General features: G+C 69.0%; 1 protein-coding gene and 1 long non-coding RNA gene across 2 annotated transcripts; both read right to left on the reverse strand.

The window, feature by feature from the left end:
* LOC127033091 (steroid 21-hydroxylase) lies at nucleotides 1-6,551 on the reverse strand. The gene is made up of 10 exons (XM_050920893.1): nucleotides 6,467-6,551; nucleotides 5,831-5,920; nucleotides 5,403-5,557; nucleotides 4,745-4,840; nucleotides 3,947-4,054; nucleotides 3,334-3,420; nucleotides 2,362-2,574; nucleotides 1,876-2,045; nucleotides 1,075-1,178; nucleotides 1-269 (listed from the first exon to the last, which is right to left on the reverse strand). The coding sequence occupies exons 1-10, from the start codon at nucleotides 6,549-6,551 to the stop codon at nucleotides 1-3; spliced, it is 1,377 nt and encodes a 458-aa protein (XP_050776850.1).
* Nucleotides 6,552-10,569: 4,018 nt separating this feature from the next.
* Nucleotides 10,570-11,272, reverse strand: LOC127032435 (uncharacterized). The gene is made up of 2 exons (XR_007768829.1): nucleotides 11,191-11,272; nucleotides 10,570-11,135 (listed from the first exon to the last, which is right to left on the reverse strand). It is a non-coding gene; the product is annotated as an uncharacterized LOC127032435 (long non-coding RNA).
* Nucleotides 11,273-23,628: the final 12,356 nt, after the last annotated feature.

A 23,628-nucleotide genomic window follows, 5' to 3' on the forward strand; every position in this document is an offset into this window, starting at 1 on the left:
CTATGGGGTCACGGAGGGCTCAGGGGGCCCCCGGGGCAGGAAGCAGACACGGAACGGGGGGCACCGCACCACGGTGCCGAACACGCCCCGCAGGGCCGGGAGGGCGCCGGGCGCAGGGGGCTCCATCCGGAACTCGCGCAGGACGTGCCCGAGGAAGACGAAGATCTCGGCCCGGGCCAGGGTCTCCCCCAGGCAGGCCCGGGCCCCACAGCTGAAGGGTAGCAGGTTGCGCTGGGCCAGCCGGGGGTCGTCCGCCTCCAGGAACCGCTCTGCGGGATTGGAGAGAGGCGTCAGCTGGGACCCAGGAGTCCAGGCAGGGAGCCCTCCCCCCCCACATGAGAGAGTCAGGGACCCAGCTTGTGGGGGGGAGGGGAGGACCCAGGCATCCAGGAGAGGGTATCAGCCCCCAGCCCCCCCTACGAGAACCGGGGACCCAGGCATCCAGGAGGGGAGTATCAGCCCCCAGCTCCCCCATGAGAACCGGGGACCCAGGCATCCAGGAGGGGGTATCAGCCCCCAACCCCCCATGAGAACCAGGAACCCAGGTGTCCAGGAGCGGGGTATCAGCCCCCAGCCCACCCATGAGACCCAGGGACGCAAGCGTCTAGGAGGGGGGTATCAGCCCCCAGCCCCCCATGAGAACCGGTGACCCAGGCATCCAGGAGGGGGTATCAGCCACCAGCCCCCCCATGAGAACCGGAGACCCAGGCGTCCAGGAGGGGGTATCAGCCCCCAACCCCCCATGAGAACCGAGGACCCAAGCGTCTAGGAGGGGGGTATCAGCCCCCCACGAGAACCGGTGACCCAGGCATCCAGGAGGGGATATCAGCCACCAGCCCCCCCATGAGAACCAGGGACCCAAGCGTCTAGGAGGGGGGTTTTAGCCCCCCACGAGAACCGGTGACCCAGGCATCCAGGAGGGGGTATCAGCCCCCAGCCCCCCATGAGAACCGGGGACCCAGGCATCCAGGAGGGGGTATCAGCCCCCAGCCCCCCCACGAGAACCGGGGCCCCAGGCGTCCGGGCAGGCTCAGCCCCAGCCCCGTGGCGGGGGAGGGGCCCGGGGGGCAGTACCTGGCCTGAATTCCAGGGGGTGTCGCCAGGTGCCCGCGTCGTGGTGGGCGGCGAAGAGGTTGGGGATCACGGTGGTTCCCTTGGGGATGGCAAAGCCCAAGAGGCTGCAGAGACAGGGGGGGTCAGACCGGGGAGGGGCGGGTACCTGGTGTGCCACGTGGTGCTGTGGGGCAGGGCGGGGAAGGGGGGCCGTGGGGCAGGGCAGGGGAGGGGTACCTGGTGTCCTGCGTGGTGCTGTGGGGCAGGGCGAGGGGAGGGGTACCTGGTGTGCCGCGTGGTGCTGTGGGGCAGGGCGGGGAAGGGGGGCCGTGGGGCAGGGCAGGGGAGGGGTACCTGGTGTCCTGCGTGCTGCTGTGGGGCAGGGCGAGAGGGATGGGGCCGTGAGGCAGGGTGGGGGAGGGGGGGCCGTGAGGCAGGGTGAGGGGCAGGGCAGGGGAGGGGTACCTGGTGTCCCGCGTGGTGCTGTGGGGCAGGGCGAGGGGCGGGGCGGGGCTGGGCGGGGGACGGGGGCCGCGGGGCGGGGTGGGGCGGGGGAGGGGTACCTGGTGTCCTGCGTGGTGCTGTGGGGCAGGGCGAGAGGGATGGGGCCGTGAGGCAGGGTGGGGGGCAGGGCGGGGGAGGGGTACCTGGTGTCCCGCATGGTGCTGTGGGGCAGGGTGAGGGGCGGGGCGGGGGATGGGGCCGTGGGGTGGGGCGGGGGAGGGGTACCTGGTGTCCCGCATGCAGGCCGTGGGGCAGGGGAGGGGTACTTGGTGTCCCGCGTGGTGCTATGGGGCAGGCCGTGGGGCAGGGGAGGGGTACCTGGTGTCCCGCGTGGTGCTGTGGGGCAGGGCGAGGGGCGCCACGGGGCGCAGACGCAGCGTCTCGGAGATGGTGGCACTGAGCAGGGGCAGCCGATCCCGGTCCCCATAGCTGGGGGGGCGCTCGGGGCCCAGCACCCGCTGCAGCTCCGCGTGGATCCCGTCCTGGACCTGTGGGGGGGACCCCATGGACACTGACCCCCATGGAGACTGATGCCCCCCCCATTCTTTCCAGGGATTGCCCAGTGCTTTATGGGGGGGGGGGGCAGGATCATCCTGCCTGCTGTACAAATGGGGAAACTGAGGCAAGGAGAGATGGGACTTGACCAAGGTCACCCACAGAGACCCCCCCCCCGAACTCTTCCCCCAAGCACTGAGTGCCCTCGCCCACCCCCAACGAGCAGCGCAGTGATGGGGCAGGAGGCAATCAGAGCGGGTGGTGGGGAGGTTTGGGGGTACAGGGGAGGTTTGGGGGTTCGGGGCTCACCTGGGGGTGGTGCAGCAGGAAGGCCACGGCCCAGGTGAGCAGGGCGGCCGTGGTCTCGGTGCCCCCGATGAAGAGGTCCACGAGCGCCATGTGAACGTGCTCCGGGGTGAGGCCCCCCTCAGCTGCGGGGTCCCCCCCAGCCCCTCGCCGCTCCCCCAGCAGCTGCAGCATGTGATCCACCATGTCCCGGGCACACTCGGGGCGCAGCGACTCCTGGGGGGATGTGGGGGTCAGGGGAGGTAATGGGGATCCCCAAACCCCGCACCGGGAACCCTGCACCCCCACCCCAGAGACCCCCAAACCCCGCACCGGGGACCCTGCACCCCCGCCCCATAGACCCCCAAGCCCCGCACCGGGGACCCTGCACCCCCACTCCAGAGACCCCCAAACCCCGCACTGGGGACCCTTCACCCACGCCCCATAGACCCCCAAGCCCCGCACCGGGAACCCTGCACCCCCACCCCAGAGACCCCCAAACCCCGCACCGGGGACCCTGCACCCCCACCCCAGAGACCCCCAAACCCCGCACCGGGGACCCTGCACCCCCGCCCCATAGACTCCCAAACCCCGCACTGGGGACCCTTCACCCACGCCCCATAGACCCCCAAGCCCCGCACCGGGGACCCTGCACCCCCACCCCAGAGACCCCCAAACCCCACGCCAGAGCACCACCACCCTCTACCCCCCCGAGACACCCCAACCCCCTCCCCAGGGACGCTCCCCCATTGCCCCAGAGACCCCCCAAACCCAACACCGGGGACCCTCCACTCCCACCCAAGCACCCCCACCCTGTACCCCACCCTTTCCCCAGAGACCCCCCAAACCCCGACTCCCAAACCCTTCACCAGGGACCCTAACTCCGCATACTCGAGACCCCCACCCTGTACCCTGCCCCCAGGGACACCCCTCAACCCGGAGAACCCCCAGCCCCGCCCAGCGGCTCCATCCCCGGGGAGCCCCCCCGGCCCCCACCTGGTGCTGCTGGATCTGGGCCCGGACGAAGGCGTCTCGGAACCGAACCTGCGTCAGGAGCCGCCGCAGGGCCCCGCTGGGGAACACCTGGGGGGGACCCCGAGATTGAGACTGCGGCGCCCCCTGCTGGCCCCACAGCGACACCCCCTCCCAGCCCCACAGCGCCCCCTGCAGCTCCCCCGCCCCCTGCTGCCCCCCACAGCGACACCCCCTCCCCGCCCCACAGCTCCCCCACCCCCTGCTGGCCCCCCACAGCGACACCCCGTCCCCGCCCCCGCTGCCCCCCACAGCGACACCCCCTCCCCACCCCACAGCGCCCCCTGCAGCTCCCCCGCCCCCTGCTGCCCCCCACAGCGACACCCCCTCCCAGCCCCACAGCGCCCCCTGCAGCTCCCCCGCCCCCTGCTGCCCCCCACAGCGACACCCCCTCCCCGCCCCACAGCTCCCCCACCCCCTGCTGGCCCCCCACAGCGACACCCCGTCCCCGCCCCCGCTGCCCCCCACAGCGACACTCCCTCCCCACCCCACAGCGCCCCCTGCAGCTCCCCCGCCCCCTGCTGCCCCCCACAGCGACACCCCCTCCCCACCCCCAGTGCCCCCTGCCGCCCCTCACCCTGAGCAGGGGCAGCGCGTCCAGCGCCCGCACGGCGCCCCGGCCCCACAGCTCCACCAGCTCCGTGATACAGGCCTGGATGTCCCGGGTGGCGGCGGCGTCCGGCATCTGGGGGGAGGGAGCGGGATGGAGCCCCCCAAATCCTCCCCCTCCCCCTGCCCGCCCAGCTTCCTTGGACGCCAGGGTCCCCTAGGGTCGCTCCCCGCCCCCCCGCCCAGACACCTGGGTCCCCTCGGGGCGCTCCCCGCCCCCCCGGACGCCGGGGTCCCCTAGGGGTGAGTCCCTGCCACCCCCGCCCGGACGCCTGGGATCCCTCGGGGCGCTCCCCGCACCCCCCCGGACGCCGGGCTCCCCTAGGGGTGAGTCTCTGCCCTCCCCGCCCGGACGCCTGGGTCCCCTCGGGGCGCTCCCCGCCCACCCCCCGGAGGCCGGGGACCCCTCGAGGTGAGTCCCTGCCACTCCTGCCCGGACGCCGGGGACCCCTCGGGGCGCTCCCCGCCCACCCCCCTGACGCCGGGGACCCCTCGGGGTGAGTCCCTGCCACTCCTGCCCGGACGCCTGGGTCCCCTCGGGGCGCTCCCCGCCCCCCCGGACGCCGGGGACCCCTCGGGGTGAGTCCCTGCCACTCCTGCCCGGACGCCGGGGACCCCTCGGGACGCTCCCCGCCCACCCCCCGGGAGGCCGGGGTCCCCTAGGGGTGAGTCCCTGCCACCCCTGCCCGGACGCCAGGGACCCCTCGGGGAGCTCCCCGCCCCCCCGGACGCCGGGGTCCCCTGCGGCGCCCCCTCCCCCGCTCACCATGGGGCCGAAGGCCAGGGCGCAGATGGTGCGACACGTCTGCAGCGAGAAGTCCTGGGCCACGTCCACAGCGGCCCCCCCATAGCTACGGAAAACCTGGGGGGGCAGAGATAGGTCAAGGGGGGGCAGCGCCCCGGGCCCGTGACCCCCCCCGCCAAGGCGGGTCCCCGGGGGAGGGGCCAGGGCAGATCCGGGTTCCCGGGGCGAGGGGATGGGCGGGAAGTAAGATGTTGGGGGGAGTCCCTGTTGGGGGGTTCCCCAAAGTGAAGGGCCCTATGGGGGGTAGGCGATCCCTGGCGGGGGTGCAGGGAGGTGAAGGGGGGGTCCCCGGGGATGAAGCGGGTCCCTATCCGGGGTGGTATTTCCCTGGGCTTAGGGTTTCCCTGGGCTTAGGGGGTCCCTGGGGGGGTTCCTGGGAAGAAGCGGGTCCCTATCCGGGGTGGTATTTCCCTGGGCTTAGGGGGTCGTTGGGGGGGAGTCCCTGGGCTTAGGGGGTCCCTGGGGGGGTTCCTGGGATGAAGCGGGTCCCTATCTGGGGTGGTATTTCCCTGGGCTTAGGGGGTCCCTGGGGGGGTTCCTGGGACGAAGCAGGTCCCTATCCGGGGTGGTATTTCCCTGGGCTTAGGGGGTCCCGGGGGGGCCAAAGCAAAGCCCTCACCTGGCAGAGCGCGGCCGCCTGGGCCCCCAGAACCGGGTCGAGCTGCAGGCGCTGGGCGCGGGCCAGGGCCGAGTGAGCCGCTTTGCGCTGCAGCCGCCAGCTGGGGGTGAAGTCGCCCAGGGACAGATCGTGGCCCCCCAGAGAGATGAGATCCGCTGCGGGGGGGGGAGGGGAGGGTTAGTGACCAAGCGGAGCGAGACCTCCCACCCCCACCGAAGCCTCCGGGATCTGCCCCTTTCCCGTTCCAGCGTTAACTCTGGACCCTACTGATGGCAGAGCCCGGGGAAGTCGGAGCTCAGAGAGCTGGAGGAGGGGCTGACCCCCCCAATATCTTCATGAACAAACCCTCTGGCAACACATCCCCCACCCGTCCACAGCCCCCCCAAACCAGCCCCAACCCCCAATCTCAACCCCCAGCCCCTCATTACCGACAAAGCTGGGGGGGCGCCCGGCAAAATCAGACCATTTCTGGGTCAGCGCCTGGCGGATGGACTCCACGCTGTTCAGCACCACCACGTCTGGGGGCACACACGAGGGGTTAATGGGGGGACCCAGGAGGGGAGGGACAGAGCAGGGAGGGGGTAAGCCGGGGGGGAAGGAAGGGGGCCAGGTGGGGGAGGGGCCAGGCACAGGGGGGCAGGAAGGGGACCCGGTGGGGCAGGGGCCAGGCATGGGGGGGAAGGAAGGGGGCCCGGTGGGGCAGGGGCCAGGCACAGGGGGTAGGAAGGGGGCCTGGTGGGGCAGGAGCCAGGCACAGGGGGGAAGGAATGGGGCCTGGTGGGGCAGGAGCCAGGCACGAGGGGGAAGGAAGGGAGCCTGGTGGGACAGGGGCTGGGCACAGGGGGGAAGGAATGGGGCCTGGTGGGGCAGGGGCCGGGCACAGGGGGGCAGGAAGGGGGCCCGGTGGGGGAGGGGCCAGGCATAGGGGGGGAAGGAAGGGAGCCTGGTGGGACAGGGGCCAGGCACAGGGGGGCAGGAAGGGGGCCCAGTGGGGCAGAGGCCAGGCACAGGAGGAAGGAAGGAGGCCCCGGGGGTCTGGCAGGGGGGGTCCCAGCCCCGCTCACCCTTGGCCCCGAAGCGGAGCCGGTAGACGGGCCCGTAGCGCCGGGCAAGGTCCAGCAGGTGCAGGGGCAGCTCTGGGTGCAGCATGTGGGGCAGCCCCCCCACCAGGGGCAGGGCCCAGGGGCCGGGCAGGGTGCTCAAGCTGCCCCCCCCGCGAGCCTCTCGCCCGCCCCCCAGCACGGCCAGGGCCAGCAGCACCAGCAGCAGGAGCAGGGCGGCCGTCAGCATCGCTGGGGCGTGGGGGCACCGGCGGGATATAAAGCCCCCGAGTCCTTCGTCACGGGGCCTTGGAGAGACAGGCGTGACGCAGGGTGCCCCTCACTCCCGACCTGCAGCCCCCTGCTCCGTCGGTGCCCCTCACTCCCGACCCGCAGCCCCCTGCTCCGCCGGTGCCCCTCACTCCCGACCCGCAGCCCCTGGCTCCGCCGGTGCCCCTCACTCCCGACCCGCAGCCCCTGGCTCCGCTGGTGCCCCTCACTCCCGACCCGCAGGCCCCCACTGGCCCAGCCTTGGGGCTCAGGGTGACTTCTGGGTAATTATTTTGGTTTCATTAACCTGAGGTCAGAGCCCTGCAGTGGGTCCGGGGGTCCCTGGCACTTTGCTGATGGGGGCATTGGATGGGCAGAAACCAGCCTGTGGGAATCTCTTGCTGGTTTGTCGGTGACCGATTGGCACCCGCTTGCCACGCTCTGATGGCTGGCGCGGCCGGGGTTCGAACCGGAGTCCCAGGGCGTTTACATAGCACAAGCAACACCTGGTTTATTCTGGATCGGCTCATGCCTAGGACCCGCTCCCTGCCACGGCTGGGTGGCAGCTGGGGCCTCGCTGAGGCCGGATCGAAAGGATAAACATGCAAGAAGCAATTTGGGGGGAAGTATTGGGGGGCATGATGGGATTAAACAAACACACACCCCGGCATGGGGCCCCTCTTCACACCCCATCAACACCTGTTCAGTGTCACCGTTCAGCAGCCCCCTGCCCCACCCCAGAGCCAGCCGCATCCTGGCACCGGGTGAGGGGGATCCGTGTAACCAGCCCCCAGCCCCACCCCAGAGCCAGTAGCATCCTGGCACCGGGTGAGGGGGATCCGTGTAACCAGCCCCCTGCCCCACCCCAGAGCCAGCCGCATCCTGGCACCGGGTGAGGGGGATCCGTGTAACCAGCCCCCAGCCCCACCCCAGAGCCAGCCGCATCCTGGCACCGGGCAAGGGGGCCCCCTGTAACCACACCAACTCCACCCCAGAGGGGCAAGGGGCCCCATGTAACCTGCCTGGGAAGCCGAGTCCCAACCTTGAGGCGCTGTCAGCACAAATCATCCCAGCGCGTCACTCCCCACCCTTGACCCTGGGGACCCCTAGTCGCCATGGAAACAGCAGTGGGGTCCCATCCATCAGCAGTCACTGGGGGGGTGTCACAGACACCCCCCTTCCCTGGGTTTGTGAAAATACTTGTTTAAATTAGGAGATAAATAGGCCCAGAGGGAAAATGGCAGAGACGTGGGAGAAGACCGGGGGGGGGCTCCAGGGTCCCCTCCTACCCAGCCCCCCCATGCAAGAAAAAAGGGGTAACCAGCGAGGTGGCAACATTTGCAGCTGGTACAAAACTGCTCCCGAGGTCAGTGCCCGGCTGCCTGTGAAGGGCGCCAAAGGGGTCTCACAAAGCGGGGGGCTGGGCAGCAAAGGGGCAGAGGAACTTCAGGGGCGATCAACGGGAAGTGAGGCAGGCTGGGAAACGGGCTCCCGGCCGAGCTGACCTGGCTCTTCCCACGCCCGGGAGATCTCGGCGGCTCTGGCCACACCTGCAACTTCCCAGCAGGGTGGTCACGGCGCCAGCGCTGCAGGGTCCCATCTCGTGGGGGTCAGCTCCCAGCGCCGGGGCCTGGCTACACTGGGCTCCCAGCACCGGGGCCCGGCTACACTGGGCTCCCAGCGCCGGGGCCTGGCTACACTGGGCTCCCAGCGCCGGGGGCCTGGCTACTCTGGGCTCCCAGCACCAGGGCCCGGCTACACTGGGCTCCTAGCGCCGGGGCCCGGCTACACTGGGCTCCCAGCGCCGGGGCCCGGCTACACTGGGCTTTGCAGCGCCGGGGCCCGGCTACACTGGGCTTCCAGCGCCGGGGCCCGGCTACTCTGGGCTCCCAGCGCCGGGGACCCTGGCTACACTGGGCTCCCAGCGCCGGGGCCCGGCTACACTGGGCTCCCAGCACCGGGGCCCGGCTACACTGGGCTCCCAGCGCCGCGGCCCTGCTACACTGGGCTCCCAGCACCAGGGCCCGGCTACACTGGGCTCCTAGCGCCGGGGCCCGGCTACACTGGGCTCCCAGCGCCGGGGCCCGGCTACACTGGGCTTTGCAGCGCCGGGGCCCGGCTACACTGGGCTCCCAGCGCCGCGGCCCTGCTACACTGGGCTCCCAGCGCCGGGGCCCGGCTACACTGGGCTTCGCAGCGCCGGGGCCCGGCTACACTGGGCTTTGCAGCGCCGGGGCCCGGCTACACTGGGCTCCCAGCGCCGGGGCCCGGCTACACTGGGCTTCGCAGCGCCGGGGCCCGGCTACACTGGGCTTTGCAGCGCCGGGGCCCGGCTACACTGGGCTCCCAGCGCCGGGGCCCGGCTACACTGGGCTTTGCAGCGCCGGGGCCCGGCTACACTGGGCTCCCAGCGCCGCGGCCCTGCTACACTGGGCTCCCAGCGCCGGGGCCCGGCTACACTGGGCTTCGCAGCGCCGGGGCCCGGCTACACTGGGCTTTGCAGCGCCGGGGCCCTGTCTATACTGGTGCTTTGCATGTGTAACAAGGCAGTGGGAGAGCGGTGGTGGTTGCGGGGAACCAAGTGTGACCTCACCTGGCAGCTGGGACCCCCGGACAGCATCCTGGAGACAGGGAACCCCAGTGACCGGGGACCCGGTGACCCAGCTCAGGAGTCACAGCCGGTTCTGGCCAGTGGGGGACAATGGGCTGCGGGGAGAGGACCCCGGTGACCTGACCAGCTGGCTCCAGCCAGAGGGGAGCTGAGAGGGGAGGAGACCCAGTGACCCAGTTTACGACCCTGTTTCCCTGGAGAGAAGCCAATGGACAGAGGGGCTCGGGGCCGGGGATATCGGGGGCCCAGCTGGGAAGCAGGGGGGCTCTGGGCTGGAGAGGGGGAGCAGGCAGAGCCCCCCTGGCTGCAGGGGGACTGGGATGTGCTGGGCTGAGGGAAGCCAGGCCTGAGCCCTGAGAGTTTCCTGTGCTGGGTTCAACTCTCAATAAACCCTCCTGTGTTACGCTGGGGGAGAGTCGCTCCAGGCTAGAGAACAGGGCCGGGGGTGGGGGGGATCGTCCCCTTCGGGGTGAGGAGGCCTGGGAGGCCCAGAGCGAGGGGACTCCGAGGGGCCCATGGCACAGACAGATGTGCTGAGGCTCAGAGAGGTGCGGCTCCAGGAGGTGGAGGGGCCTGACCCCAAGAGAGAGGACCCCCGAGAAGGGCTGTCGCACTGAAAGGGGCACCCCCCACGGACTGCACCCCGATCTGTGAGTCCGTGACAGGACGTGGTATTTGCTCATTCTCCTAACACAGGAACTAGGGGTCACCCCCTGAAATTAATGGGCACCAAATTTAAAACGAACTGAGTACAGTGCGTGCCTCAGTTTCCCCTCGGTGCCGCATGTGGCCAGGTGTGGGAGGGCCGGGAGTGACCTCGCCCAGCAGCCAGGACCCCTGCAAAGGCCCAGTCCGGCTGGGGGCAGCCCAGGTGACCTGTTGCCGGGGAGAAGAGGGGCTGGCAGGGGAGGGGACATGGGGGCTTGGCTGGAAGGAAGAGGGCAGCCGGACGGGGGTCACGGGGCAGCCCGAGCCCCAGGGGCCGGGGAGGGACCTGCCCAGGCTGGGCCCAGCCGCTCACTTGCCCTCCTGTGACGCTGGCGCAGTCCCTGCAGGCCAGATCGGGGGGGCTCTGGCGGGCCCCCAGCACAGCCAGGTGCTGCAGGCTCGGAGGTGCGGCCCCAGGAGGTGCTGGGCCCAGGGTTTAACCCCCGAGAGTGAGCGGCCCCCCGAGAGGGGCTGGCACCCCAAGGGGGGGTCGTCTCGGGGCCACAGGGAGCCGAGAGATGGGGGGGGGATTCCGAGACAATTTCAAACCAACTTTATTGACGTGACAGCAGCTGCCCTGTACAACACACAGGACACCCCGGCCCCCCTAGATCCAGGGGGCCCCCCCACACCCTCGCTGGGGCTCCCCCTCTCCACCGGGGGGGCTCTGGGACAGGAGAGAAGTTAAGATCCACGGTTAAAACCCTGCGCAAACCCCCACACCGAAGAGCTGGGGGTCCCAGACTCCTGGGGTCTCCTGGCCCCAGGCTCAGACTGGGGGACCCGAGGGAGGAGCTCAGGGGTATAAAAAGAGCCAGGAAAGGGGGGCTCAGAACTGGGGGGCAGAGGGGGGTTGGGAGGGAGGGAGGCTGTGGGGGAGGGCTCGAGTGCGGGGGGGCCCAGGGGAGGTTTTCAGGTCTGCTCCCTGCTCAGCCCAGGCGGGTGTTGACACCACCGATGCACCGGGGGGGTCACAGGGAGGGTCCAGCCCCCCTTAGACCAGGCCAGGGGGGCCACGGCAGGGGGGCCAGGGAGACTCAGGCCCCCCTCAGCCCAGGCCACGGGGGCTATGCCGGACGGGGTCGTAGGGAGGGTCCTGCCCCCCTCAGCCCAGGCCCTAGGGCTGCACCGGGGAGGCTGCGGGGGGGGTCCAAGCCACTCAGCCCAGGCCCTGGGGCTGAGCTGGGGGGGTCCACGGGGGGGTCCAGGCCCCTCAGCCCAGGCCCGGAGGCTGCGCGGGGGGGCCGTGGGGGGGTCCAGGCCCCTCAGCCCAGGCCCGGAGGCTGCGCCGGGGTGGTACGGGGGGGCCCAGGCCCAGAGGGCCGCGGGGGGGTCCAGGCCCCTCAGCCCAGGCCCTGGGGCTGTGCCGGGGTGGTACGGGGGGGCCCAAGCCCAGGGGGCCGCGGGGGGGGGTCCAGGCCCCTCAGCCCAGGCCCTCCTGGATGCCGCGGATGCGCCGCGCCAGCTGGATGTCCTTGGGGAAGAGGGTGACGCGCTTGGCGTGGATGGAGCAGAGATACGAGTCCTCCAGCAGCCGCACCAGGAACGCCTCTGCCGCCTGGGGGGAGTCAGGGGGTCAGGGGGAGCCCCGACAGCTGCCCCAGGGAGCCCCAAGAGCCCCCAAACCGTGCCCTCCCCCCAGCCCCCAGGGAGCCCCGACAGCCCCCCCAGGGAGCCCCGACAGCCCCCAAACCGTGCCCTCCCCCCAGCCCCCAGGGAGCCCCGACAGCCCCCAAACCGTCCCCTCCCCCCAGCCCCCAGGGAGCCCCGACAGCCCCCCCAGGGAGCCCCGAGAGCCCCCAAACCGTCCCCTCACCCCAGCCCCCCAGGGAGCCCTGAAAGCCCCCCCAGGGAGCCCCAACAGCCCCCAAACCATCCCCTCCACAGCCCCCAAACTGTCCCCTCCCCCCAGCCCCCCAGGGAGCCCCCACAGCCCCCAAACTGTCCCCTCCCCCCAGCCCCCCAGGGAGCCCCCACAGCTCCCCGAACCGTCCCCTCGCCCACAGCCCCTCAAACCGTCCCCTCCCCCCATCCCCCCTCAAGGGAGCCCCCACAGCCCCAAGCATGCCTCCCCCAGGACCCTCACCCCCCTCCGCCCCAGGCCATTCTGGCAGCCCCCCGCCCTCACCTCCTGCAGGGCCAGCAGCGCCATGGCCTGCCAGCGGAAGTCCACGCCCCGGGTGTACAGCAGGCAGATCTCCCGCACCTGGGGAGAGGGCAGCAGGTGAGACGGGGCTGGCGCAGCCGGGGGGCACGTGGCTGGGCCCATGGGGCAAACCGGGGGGTGGGAAGGTTACTGGGCTGGATGAGTCCATAGGGCAAACTGGGGATGGGGGAAGTTGCGGGGCCCATGGGGCAGACCAGGGGGAAGAGGGGGAAGTTACTGGGCCGGTGGGATCCATGGGGCAGACTGGGGATGGGGGAGCTTGCGGGGCCCATGGGGCAGACTGCGGATGGGGGAAGTTGCGGGGCCCATGGGGCAGACCGGGGGGAGAGGGGGGAGTTACTGGGCCGGTGGGATCCATGGGGCAGACCGGGGATGGGGGAGGTTGTGGGGCCCATGGGGCAGACCGAGGGGAGAGGGGGGAGTTACTGGGCCGGTGGGATCCATGGGGCAGACCGGGGATGGGGGAGGTTGTGGGGCCCATGGGGCAGACCGGTGGGAGAGGGGGGAGTTACTGGGCCGGTGGGATCCATGGGGCAGACCGGGGATGGGGGAGGTTGTGGGGCCCATGGGGCAGACCGGTGGGAGAGGGGGGAGTTACTGGGCCGGTGGGATCCACGGGGCAGACCGGGGATGGGGGAAGTTGCAGGGCCCATGGGGCAGACCGGGGGGAGAGGGGGGTGTTACTGGTCTGGTGGGATCCATGGGGCAGACCAGGGATGGGGGAGGTTGCGGGGCCCATGGGCCAGACCGGGGGGAGAGGGGGGAGTTACTGGGCCGGTGGGATACATGGGGCAGACCGGGGATGGGGGAGGCTGTGGGGCCCATGGGGCAGACCGGGGATGGGAGAAGTTGCAGGGCTCATGGGGAGACCAGGGATGGGGGAAGTTGCGGGGCCCATGGGGCAGACTGGGGATGGGGGAGGTTGTGGGGCCCATGGGGCAGACTGGGGGGAGAGGGGGGAGTTACTGGGCCGGTGGGATCCATGGGGCAGACCGGGGATGGGGGAGGTTGTGGGGCCCATGGGGCAGACTGGGGGGAGAGGGGGGAGTTACTGGGCCGGTGGGATCCATGGGGCAGACCAGGGATGGGGGAGGTTGCAGGGCCCATGGGGCAGAATGGGAGGGAGAGGGGGGAGTTACTGGTCTGGTGGGATCCATGGGGCAGACCAGGGATGGGGGAAGTTGTGGGACCCATGGGGCAGACCAGGGATGGGGGAGGTTGCAGGGCCCATGGGGCAGAATGGGAGGGAGAGGGGGGAGTTACTGGTCTGGTGGGATCCATGGGGCAGACCAGGGATGGGGGAGGTTGCGGGGCCCATGGGGCAGAATGGGAGGGAGAGGGGGGGAGTTACTGGTCTGGTGGGATCCATGGGGCAGACCAGGGATGGGGGAAGTTGTGGGACCCATGGGGCAGACCAGGGATGGGGGAGGTTGCGGGGCCCATGGGGCAGACCAGGGATGGGGGAGGTTGCGGGGCTCATGGGGCAGACCAGGGATGGGGGAGGGGGGAGTTACTGGGCCAGTGGGATCCATGAGGCAGACCGGGGGGAGAGGGGGGAGTTACTGGGCCGGTGGGATCCGTGGGGCAGACCGGGGGGAGTTACTGGGCCGGTGGGATCCATGGGGCAGACCGGGGGGAGTTACTGGGCCGGTGGGATCAGTGGGGCAGACCGGGGGGAGTTACTGGGCCGGTGGGATCCATGGGGCAGACCGTGGATGGGGGAGGTTGTGGGGCCCATGGGGCAGACCGGGGGGAGTTACTGGGCTGGTGGGATCCGTGGGGCAGACCGGGGGGGAGAGGGGGGAGTTACTGGGCCGGTGGGATCTGTGGGGCAGACCGGGGATGGGGGAGTTTGTGGGGCCCATGGGGCAGACCGGGGGGAGAGGGGGGAGTTACTGGGCCGGTGGGATCCGTGGGGCAGACCGGGCCGTTCTGAGTGTGCTATCACACCTCCCGGACAGGGGCTGGGGCCGGAGAGAGGCAGTTTCCCCCCCCGGCCGACCTGCCCCCGGGCCCAGCTGCAGAGACCTGGGGCCGCGCAGAGCCGGGAACCGCAGCCCGGGCGCTACGGGGACACCCGGGCGCTACGGGGACACCCGGGCGAGGCTCGTCTGTCAGTGGGGCTCCGAGTCTCACAGACTTTAAGGTCAGAAGGGACCATGATGGTCGTCTGGTCTGACCCCCGGCACAGCGCAGGCTACGGACTCTCACGCACCCGCTCCTGGGACAGACCCTGAGCTGTGGCCGAGTCACTGAAGTTCTCAAATCGTGGTCTGAAGACCTCAAGCTGCAGAGAATCCTCCAGCCAGTGACCCCTGCCCCACGCTGCAGGGGAAGGCGAAAAACCTCCAGGGCCTCTGCCAATCTGCCCTGGAGGAAAATTCCTTCCCGACCCCAAATATGGCGATCAGCTAAACCCTGAGCATGTGGGCAAGACTCACCAGCCAGCACCCAGGAAGGAATTCTCTGTAGTAACTCAGATCCCTCCTATCCAACATCCCATCACCAACCACTGGGCATACTTACCTGCTGATAATCAAAGATCAATTGTCAAAATTAGGCTCTCCCATCATCCCATCCCTTCCATAAACTTATCAAGCTTAATCTTAAAGCCAGATATATCTTTTGCCCCCACTGCTCCCCTTGGAAGGCTGTTCCAGAACTTCACTCCTCTGATGGTTAGAAACCTTCCTCTAATTTCAAGTCTAAACTTCCTAGTGTCCAGTTTATACCCATTTGTTCTTGCGTCCACATTGGTACTAAGCTTAAATAATTCCTCTCCCTCCCTAATATTAATCCCTCTGATATATTTACAAAGAGCAAGCATATCCCCCCGCAGCCTTCTTTTGGTTAGGCTAAACAAGCCAAGCTCTTTGAGTCTCCTTTCATAAGGCAGGTTTTCCATTCCTCGGATCATCCAAGTAGCCCGTCTCTGAACCTGCTCCAGTTTGAATTCATCCTTCTTAACCACGGGAGCCCAGAGCTGCACACACTATTCCAGATGAGGTCTCACCAGCGCCTTGTACAACGGTACTAACACCTCCTTGTCTTTGCTGGAAATCCCTCGCCTGATGCATCCTAAAACCGCATTAGCTTTTTAACGGCCATATCACATTGGCGGCTCATAGTCATCCTGTGATCTACCAATACGCCGAGGTCCTTCTGCTCCTCTGTTACTTCCAACTGATGTGTCCCCAATTTATAACCAAAATTCTTCTTATTAATCCCTAAGTGCATGACCTTGCACTTTCCACGATTAAATTTCATCCTATTACTATTACTCCAGTTTACAAGGTCATCCAGATCTTCCTGTAGGATATCCCAGCCCCTCTCCGTGTTAGCAATACCCCCCAGCTCTGTGTCAGCCGCAGACTTTATTCGCACATTCCCGCTTTTTGGGCCAAGGTCAGTAATAAAAAGGTTAAATCAGATTGGCCCCAAAACCAGTCCCTGAGGAACTCCACTGGTACCCTCCCTCCAGCCTGACCCGCTATCAAATCAAGCTGCGCAGAGTTCAGCCTTATACAAAGTGGGATTTAACTAGGCAAATCAAACCTTTCAAAATCTCTGCTGCCCCACGACAGGAAGACACTTAAGCATACGCCTTCAGGCACGGGCCGAGTGCAGTTACTCCATGGGACTCGTCAGGGGACTGAGCACCTCCCTGGATGAGGGCCTCGGGAAGCCCGCACTTTGCACACCCTGCAATGTCTGACACCCACAGATCTGTTTTCCTGCAACCACGTTTTACAACCTTTTACAAAATAAGTTTTCTAACTTTAAAAAAAAAAAAAAGACCCAGTGGTACAGAATCTACTTTTAGTCAATTCCCTGTCAAGAAACTTGATTAGTTTCAACAGAGTTAATGCAGATTTACGCCAACCCGGGATCTCACCCTCTGGGGAGACACTGGGGGGACTGTCAGTGGGGCTGAGTCAATGACCAACCCGGGATCTCACCCTCTGGGGAGACACTGGGGAACTGTCAGTGGGGCTGAGTCAACGACCAACCCGGGATCTCACCCTCTGGGGAGACACTGGGGGACTGTCAGTGGGGCTGAGTCAATGACCAACCCGGGATCTCACCCTCTGGGGAGACACTGGGGAACTGTCAGTGGGGCTGAGTCAACGACCAACCCGGGATCTCACCCTCTGGGGAGACACTGGGGAACTGTCAGTGGGGCTGAGTCAACGACCAACCCGGGATCTCACCCTCTGGGGAGACACTGGGGGACCGTCAGTGGGGCTGTGAGTCAACGACTAACCCAGGATCTCACCCTCTGGGGAGACACTGGGGGGACTGTCAGTGGGGCTGTGGGTCAACGACCAACCCGGGATCTCACCCTCTGGGGAGACACTGGGGGGACCGTCAGTGGGGCTGTGGGTCAACGACCAACCCGGGACCTCACCCTCTGGGGAGACACTGGGGGACCGTCAGTGGCTGCAGGGCCCTTCGCAGGCCGGGGGCCCGGAGCCGAGCGGCTAGTGGCCCGGTGCCCCTGGGCTAATGGCCAGGCTGGTCGGCACGAGGAGAGTGGAGCCGAGACGCTGCAGGACACGTCTAACCCCTGGGCCACGATCCGGCTGCGTCTCAGCTCTGCTCTGGGGGCAAGGGGGGAACCAACCGCCAGGCCTGAGCGCCCCAGTCACTGGCTGGAGTCCCCCGAACATGGACTCGGGGCTGGTTCTAAAGGGGCTTTGGGCAGCTACAGGCTCCTCTCCGCTGGGTCTGAGCCTCCAGAGGTGAATTCACGTGTCTGCTCAGCACGCAGGAGAATGGGGGTCACAGGGGGCGTGTGGGAGAAGGGAGGTTATGGGGGGGTCACGGGGGGGCATGTGACTCACCGCGCAGGAGAAGGGGGGTTATGGGGGGTGTCACAGGGGGGCATGTGACTCACCACGCAGGAGAACAGGGGTTATGGGGGGTTACAGGGAGTCAATCGCCACACGGGAGAAGGGAGGATAGAGGGGAGCAGAGGGGGGTAATGGGGGGGTGACTCACCACGTGAGAAAAGGGGGGATAGAGGGGGGCGGGGGGTACAGGAGGGTTATAGGGGAGTTATGGGGGGGCACTCACCACACGGGAGAAGGGGGGATAGAGGGGGGCAGGGAGGGTAACGGAGGGTTACGGGGGGGGTGACAGGGGTGACTCACCACGCGCGAGAAGGGGGGGATAGAGGAGGTAACGGGGGGGTTACAGGGGGTGACTCACCACGTGGGAGAAGGGGGGGATAGAGGAGGTTACAGGGGGGTTTCAGGGGGGGCGACTCACCACGCAGGAGAAGGGGGATAGAGGGAATTACAGGGGGGTTACGAAGGGGTCACTCACCATGCGGGAGAAGGGAGGATAGAGGGGGCACCAGGGGGTTAACGGGGGGTCACTCACCATGCGGGAGAAGGGGGGATAGAGGGGGTGACAGGGGGGTTTCAGGGGGGTCACTCACCACGCGGGAGAAGGGGGGATACAGGGGGTTACGGGGGGGTCACTCACCACGCGGGAGAAGGGGGGATAGAGGGGGTTACGGGGGGGTCACTCACCACGCGGGAGAAGGGGGGATAGAGGGGGTTACGGGGGGGTCACTCACCACGCGGGAGAAGGGGGGATAGAGGGGGTTACGGGGGGGTCACTCACCACGCGGGAGAAGGGGGGATAGAGGGGGTTACGGGGGGGTTTCGGGGGGTCACTCACCACGCGGGAAAAGGGGGGATAGAGGGGGTTACGGGGGGGTTTCGGGGGGGTCACTGACCAGGCGGGAGAAGGGGGGATAGAGGGGGTTACGGGCGGGTTTCGGGGGGGTCACTCACCACGCGGGAGAAGGGGGGATACAGGGGGTTACGGGGGGGGTTTCGGGGGTCACTCACCACGCGGGAGAAGGGGGGATAGAGAGGGTTATGGGGGGGTTTCGGGGGGTCACCACGCGGGAGAAGGGGGGATAGAGGGGGTTACGGGAGGGTTTCGGGGGTCACTCACCACGCGGGAGAAGGGGGGATAGAGAGGGTTATGGGGGGGTTTCGGGGGGTCACCACGCGGGAGAAGGGGGGATACAGGGGGTTACGGGGGGGTTTTGGGGGTCACTCACCACGCGGGAGAAGGGGGGATAGAGGGGGTTACGGGGGTCACTCACCACGCGGGAGAAGGGGGGATAGAGGGGGTTACGGGGGGTTTGGGGGTCACTCACCACGCGCGAGAAGGGGGGATACAGGGGGTTACGGGGGGTTTGGGGGTCACTCACCACGCGGGAGAAGGGGGGATACAGGGGGTTACGGGGGGGTTTCGGGGGTCACCACGCGGGAGAAGGGGGGATAGAGGGGGTTACGGGGGGGTCACTCACCACACGGGAGAAGGGGGGATACAGGGGGTTACAGGGGGGTTTCGGGAGGGTCACTCACCACGCGGGAGAAGGGGGGATACAGGGGGTTACGGGGCGGTTACGGGGGGGTCACTCACCACGCGGGAGAAGGGGGGATACAGGGGGTTACGGGGCGGTTACGGGGGGGTCACTCACCACGCGGGAGAAGGGGGGATACAGGGGGTTACGGGGGGGTTTGGGGGTCAGTCACCACGTGGGAGAAGGGGGGATACAGGGGGTTACGGGGGGGTTTCGGGGGGTCACCATGCGGGAGAAGGGGGGATACAGGGGGTTACGGGGGGGTTTTGGGGGTCACTCACCACGCGGGAGAAGGGGGGATACAGGGGGTTTGGGGGGTCACTCACCACGCGGGAGAAGGGGGGATACAGGGGGTTACGGGGGGGTTTCGGGGGTCACTCACCACGCGGGAGAAGGGGGGATACAGGGGGTTACGGGGGTCACTCACCACGCGGGAGAAGGGGGGATAGAGGGGGTTACGGGGGTTTCGGGGGTCACTCACCACGCGGGAGAAGGGAGGATACAGGGGGTTACGGGGGAGTTTCGGGGGGTCACTCACCACGCGCAAGAAGGGGGGATAGAGGGGGTTACGGGGGGGTTTCGGGAGGGTCACTCACCACGCGGGAGAAGGGGGGATACAGGGGGTTACGGGGGGGTTTCGGGGGTCACTCACCACGCGGGAGAAGGGGGGATACAGGGGGTTTTGGGGGGTCACTGACCACGTGGGAGAAGGGGGGATACAGGGGGTTACGGGGGGTTTCGGGGGTCACTCACCACGCGGGAGAAGGGGGGATACAGGGGGTTACGGGGGGTTTCGGGGGTCACTCACCACGCGGGAGAAGGGGGGATACAGGGGGTTACGGGGGGTTTCGGGGGTCACTCACCACGCGGGAGAAGGGGGGATACAGGGGGTTACGGGGGGTTTTGGGGGGTCACTCACCACGCGGGAGAAGGGGGGATACAGGGGGTTACGGGGGTCACTCACCACGCGGGAGAAGGGGGGATAGAGGGGGTTACGGGGGTTTCGGGGGTCACTCACCACGCGGGAGAAGGGGGGATACAGGGGGTTACGGGGGAGTTTCGGGGGGTCACTCACCACGCGCGAGAAGGGGGGATAGAGGGGGTTACGGGGGGGTTTCGGGAGGGTCACTCACCACGCGGGAGAAGGGGGGATACAGGGGGTTACGGGGGGGTTTCGGGGGTCACTCACCACGCGGGAGAAGGGGGGATACAGGGGGTTTTGGGGGGTCACTGACCACGTGGGAGAAGGGGGGATACAGGGGGTTACGGGGGGTTTCGGGGGTCACTCACCACGTGGGAGAAGGGGGGATACAGGGGGTTACGGGGGGTTTCGGGGGTCACTCACCACGCGGGAGAAGGGGGGATACAGGGGGTTACGGGGGGTTTCGGGGGTCACTCACCACGCACGAGAAGGGGGGATACAGGGGGTTACGGGGGGTTTCGGGGGTCACTCACCACGCGGGAGAAGGGGGGATACAGGGGGTTACGGGGGGGTTTGGGGGTCACTCACCACGCGGGAGAAGGGGGGATACAGGGGGTTACGGGGGGGTTTCGGGGTCACTCACCACGCGGGAGAAGGGGGGATACAGGGGGTTACGGGGGGTTTCGGGGGTCACTCACCACGCGGGAGAAGGGGGGATACAGGGGGTTACGGGGGGTTTCGGGGGTCACTCACCACGCGGGAGAAGGGGGGATACAGGGGGTTACGGGGGGTTTCGGGGGTCACTCACCACGCGGGAGAAGGGGGGATACAGGGGGTTACGGGGGGTTTTGGGGGTCACTCACCACGCGGGAGAAGGGGGGATACAGGGGGTTACGGGAGGGTTTCGGGGGTCACTCACCACGTGGGAGAAGGGGGGATACAGGGGGTTACGGGGGGGTTCGGGGGTCACTCACCACGCGGGAGAAGGGGGGATACAGGGGGTTACGGGGGGGTTTCGGGGGTCACTCACCACGCGGGAGAAGGGGGGATACAGGGGGTTATGGGGGGTTTTGGGGGTCACTCACCACGCGGGAGAAGGGGGGATACAGGGGGTTATGGGGGGTTTTGGGGGTCACTCACCACGCGGGAGAAGGGGGGATACAGGGGGTTATGGGGGGTTTCGGGGGTCACTCACCACGCGGGAGAAGGGGGGATACAGGGGGTGACGGGGGGTTTCGGGGGTCACTCACCACGCGCGAGAAGGGGGGATACGGGGGGTTTGGGGGTCACTCACCACGCGGGAGAAGGGGGGATACAGGGGGTTACGGGGGGTTTCGGGGGGTCACTCACCACGCGGGAGAAGGGGGGATACAGGGGGTTACGGGGGGGTTTCGGGGGGTCACCACGCGGGAGAAGGGGGGATACAGGGGGTTACGGGGGGTTTCGGGGGGTCACTCACCACGCGGGAGAAGGGGGGATAGAGGGGGTTACGGGGGGGTTTGGGGGTCACTCACCACGCGCGAGAAGGGCAGTTTGCTGATCAGGAGGCTCGTGCTTTTCTGGAACTTGCGGATCTCCAGCAGCGCCCGCTGCCCGGGCCGGTACCGGCGCCGCAGCCCTGGGGAGCAGGGGGGTTAGGCGGGGCCCGAGGGGGAAGGGGACACCGGGCGGGGGGGCCCTGGGGGGACAGTGCAACGTCTCCCCCCAGCACGTACCAGGCGGGCGGCGGCTCGAGGGGGAGGGGCCCGGGGAAATCCCGGTGGGGGGGGGGGCGGGGGGCGGGGCTCCCGGGGAGGGGGCCGAGGGGGATGAGGGAGAGGGGCCCGGGGGGGCGGGGGTCCCGGCGGGGGGGGGGGGGACCGAGGGGGCGGGGCTCGGGGGGCGGGGATCCCGGCGGGGGGGCCGAGGGGGATGAGGGAGAGGGGCCCGGGGGGGCGGGGATCCCGGCGGGGGGGCCGAGGGGGCGGGGCTCGAGGGGCGGGGATCCCGGCGGGGGGGGTCGGGGGGATCCCGGCGGGGGGGTCGGGGGCCGGGGCTCTCGGGCGGGGGGGCCGAGGGGGATGACGGGGAGGGGCCCGGGGGATCCCGGCGGGGGGATGAGGGGGCGGAGCCCGGGGGGCGGGGCTCCCGGCGGGGGGGGGGGGCGGGGGGATCCCGGCGGGGGGGGCCGCACTTACCGGGCGCGCGGCGGCGCGGGGGGGGCGGCTCGGGCCGGCGGGGGGGGGCGGCGCGGGGGGGCGGCGGCCTTGCGGCGGGAGCGGGGCCGCGCGGGGGAGCCGCGGTGCATGACGGGTCCGGCCTGGGGGGAGAGACGGGGGGTGAGCGGGGAACCCAGGAGTCCGGGCCCCGCCCCGCAGTGATGACGTCACGGCCCCGCCCCGCTGTTTCGCACCTCCGTGACGTCACCCTTCCCCCTATGACGTCACACAGGTCCCAGGAGCCCCCGGCTCGCCCCGCACCGCGTCCAGCTTCGGGTATGACGTCACGACCACGCGCGCCTGCTCCCGAGCACTGACGTCACGCGGCTCCCCGCGTCTCACCCGGTGGCGCCGCTTCCGAGTCTCTCGAATTCAAACCTCCCGCGACACCCGCCCCCGCGCGTCACTTCCCGACGTCACTTCCGGCGCCGGAAACCCGGCCTGGCCGCTCTGCGCCGCCGGCGGACCCGCCTCTATGGTTCCCTGCTCGGGGGCGGTTTGCGTCACGTGTCCGCCTGACCCCGCCCCCGCGGTGACGCGTGTCAGGCTCCGGCCCCGAGCGGCGGTACCCGGGGGGGGGGCTCAGTCACCCAGAGGGCCCCGGGCCCGGCGCAGCCGCGCTGATTGGTGAACGCCCGTCACGTGACCGCCGCTGGCCCGAGCCGCGGGAGGGGACAAAGCTCCGCCCACCGCGAAACGAGAGGGCGGGGCCCAGGGAGCCCCGATGTGCCGGTTGTTCCTTTGCGCGGGGCCGGTCCCCCAACGACACCGACTCTGACGTCAGAGATCCCACCCCCGCCAGTCGGAGCTGGGCACGTGACACTGGGGCAGGGGCGGGGCCGGTTCCTCCCCCCGCGCCCTGCCCTGCACGGGAGCTGCCCCCCGTCACACTCACGGTGAGGGACCTCCGCGCGGGCGGGCCCCCCCGCACGGGTCCGCCCCTCGGCCCGGGGCACCGCCGCCCCCGGGCCCGGCACCGCGCGGGTTTCACCCGGGAAGCGTCTTCCCCAAGCGCGCCGTGCAGTGCCCCCGGACCCCGCCCTGTCCTCATCTGCATAAACTGACACCTCTGCCGCCTGGCCCCGCCCCCTCCCCACGGCCCCGCCCCACAGGGGCAGGGGTCACCGTACGCCAATCACGGCACAGACACCGGGCTCAGCAAAGGCCCTTTATTGAGGGTGGGGGGTCGGTATCCCCCGGGGGGGGTTCAGGGGGCGGTGTCCCAGGGGTATCTGGGTGTCCCGGGGGGGTCAGTATCCCTGGGGGGGGACAGGGATCGGTGTCCCAGGGGTATCTGGGTGTCCCGGGGGGGTCGGTATCCCGGGGGGGGACAGGGATCAGTGTCCCGGGGTATCTGGGTGTCCCGGGGGGGTTGGTATCCCGGGGGGGGACAGGGATCAGTGTCCTGGGGTATCTGGGTGTCCCGGGGGGGTCGGTATCCCGGGGGGGGACAGGGATCAGTGTCCCGGGGTATCTGGGTGTTCCGGGGGGGTTGGTATCCCGGGGGGGGACAGGGATCAGTGTCCCGGGGTATCTGGGTGTCCCAGGGGAGTCGGTATCCCGGGGGGGGACAGGGATCGGTGTCCCAGGGGTATCTGGGTGTCCCAGGGGGGTTGGTATCCCGGGGGGGGGACAGGGATCGGTGTCCCAGGGGTATCTGGGTGTCCCGGGGGGGTTGGTATCCCGGGGGGGACAGGGATCGGTGTCCCAGGGGTATCTGGGTGTCCCGGGGGGGTTGGTATCCTGGGGGGGGACAGGGATCGGTGTCCCAGGGGTATCTGGGTGTCCCGGGGGGGTTGGTATCCCGGGGGGGGACAGGGATCGGTGTCCCAGGGGTATCTGGGTGTCCCGGGGGGGTCGGTATCCCGGGGGGGGACAGGGATCGGTGTCCCAAGGGTATCTGGGTGTCCCGGGGGGGTCGG

The sequence above is a fragment of the Gopherus flavomarginatus genome, chromosome 12 (assembly GCF_025201925.1).
Source record: "Gopherus flavomarginatus isolate rGopFla2 chromosome 12, rGopFla2.mat.asm, whole genome shotgun sequence".
In the NCBI taxonomy this organism is placed as follows: Eukaryota; Metazoa; Chordata; order Testudines; family Testudinidae; genus Gopherus; species Gopherus flavomarginatus.

Excerpts from the sequence above, each read along its gene's own strand:
- LOC127033091 (XM_050920893.1), bottom strand. The coding sequence starts at position 6,551 with ATGCTGCACCCAGAGCTGCCCCTGCACCTGCTGGACCTTGCCCGGCGC. Across the intron at positions 2,575-3,333 it reads CCCAGATCCAGCAGCACCAG|GAGTCGCTGCGCCCCGAGTG; the intron begins GTGGGGGCCGGG and ends ACATCCCCCCAG. Across the intron at positions 2,046-2,361 it reads TCCTGCTGCACCACCCCCAG|GTCCAGGACGGGATCCACGC; the intron begins GTGAGCCCCGAA and ends TCCCCCCCACAG.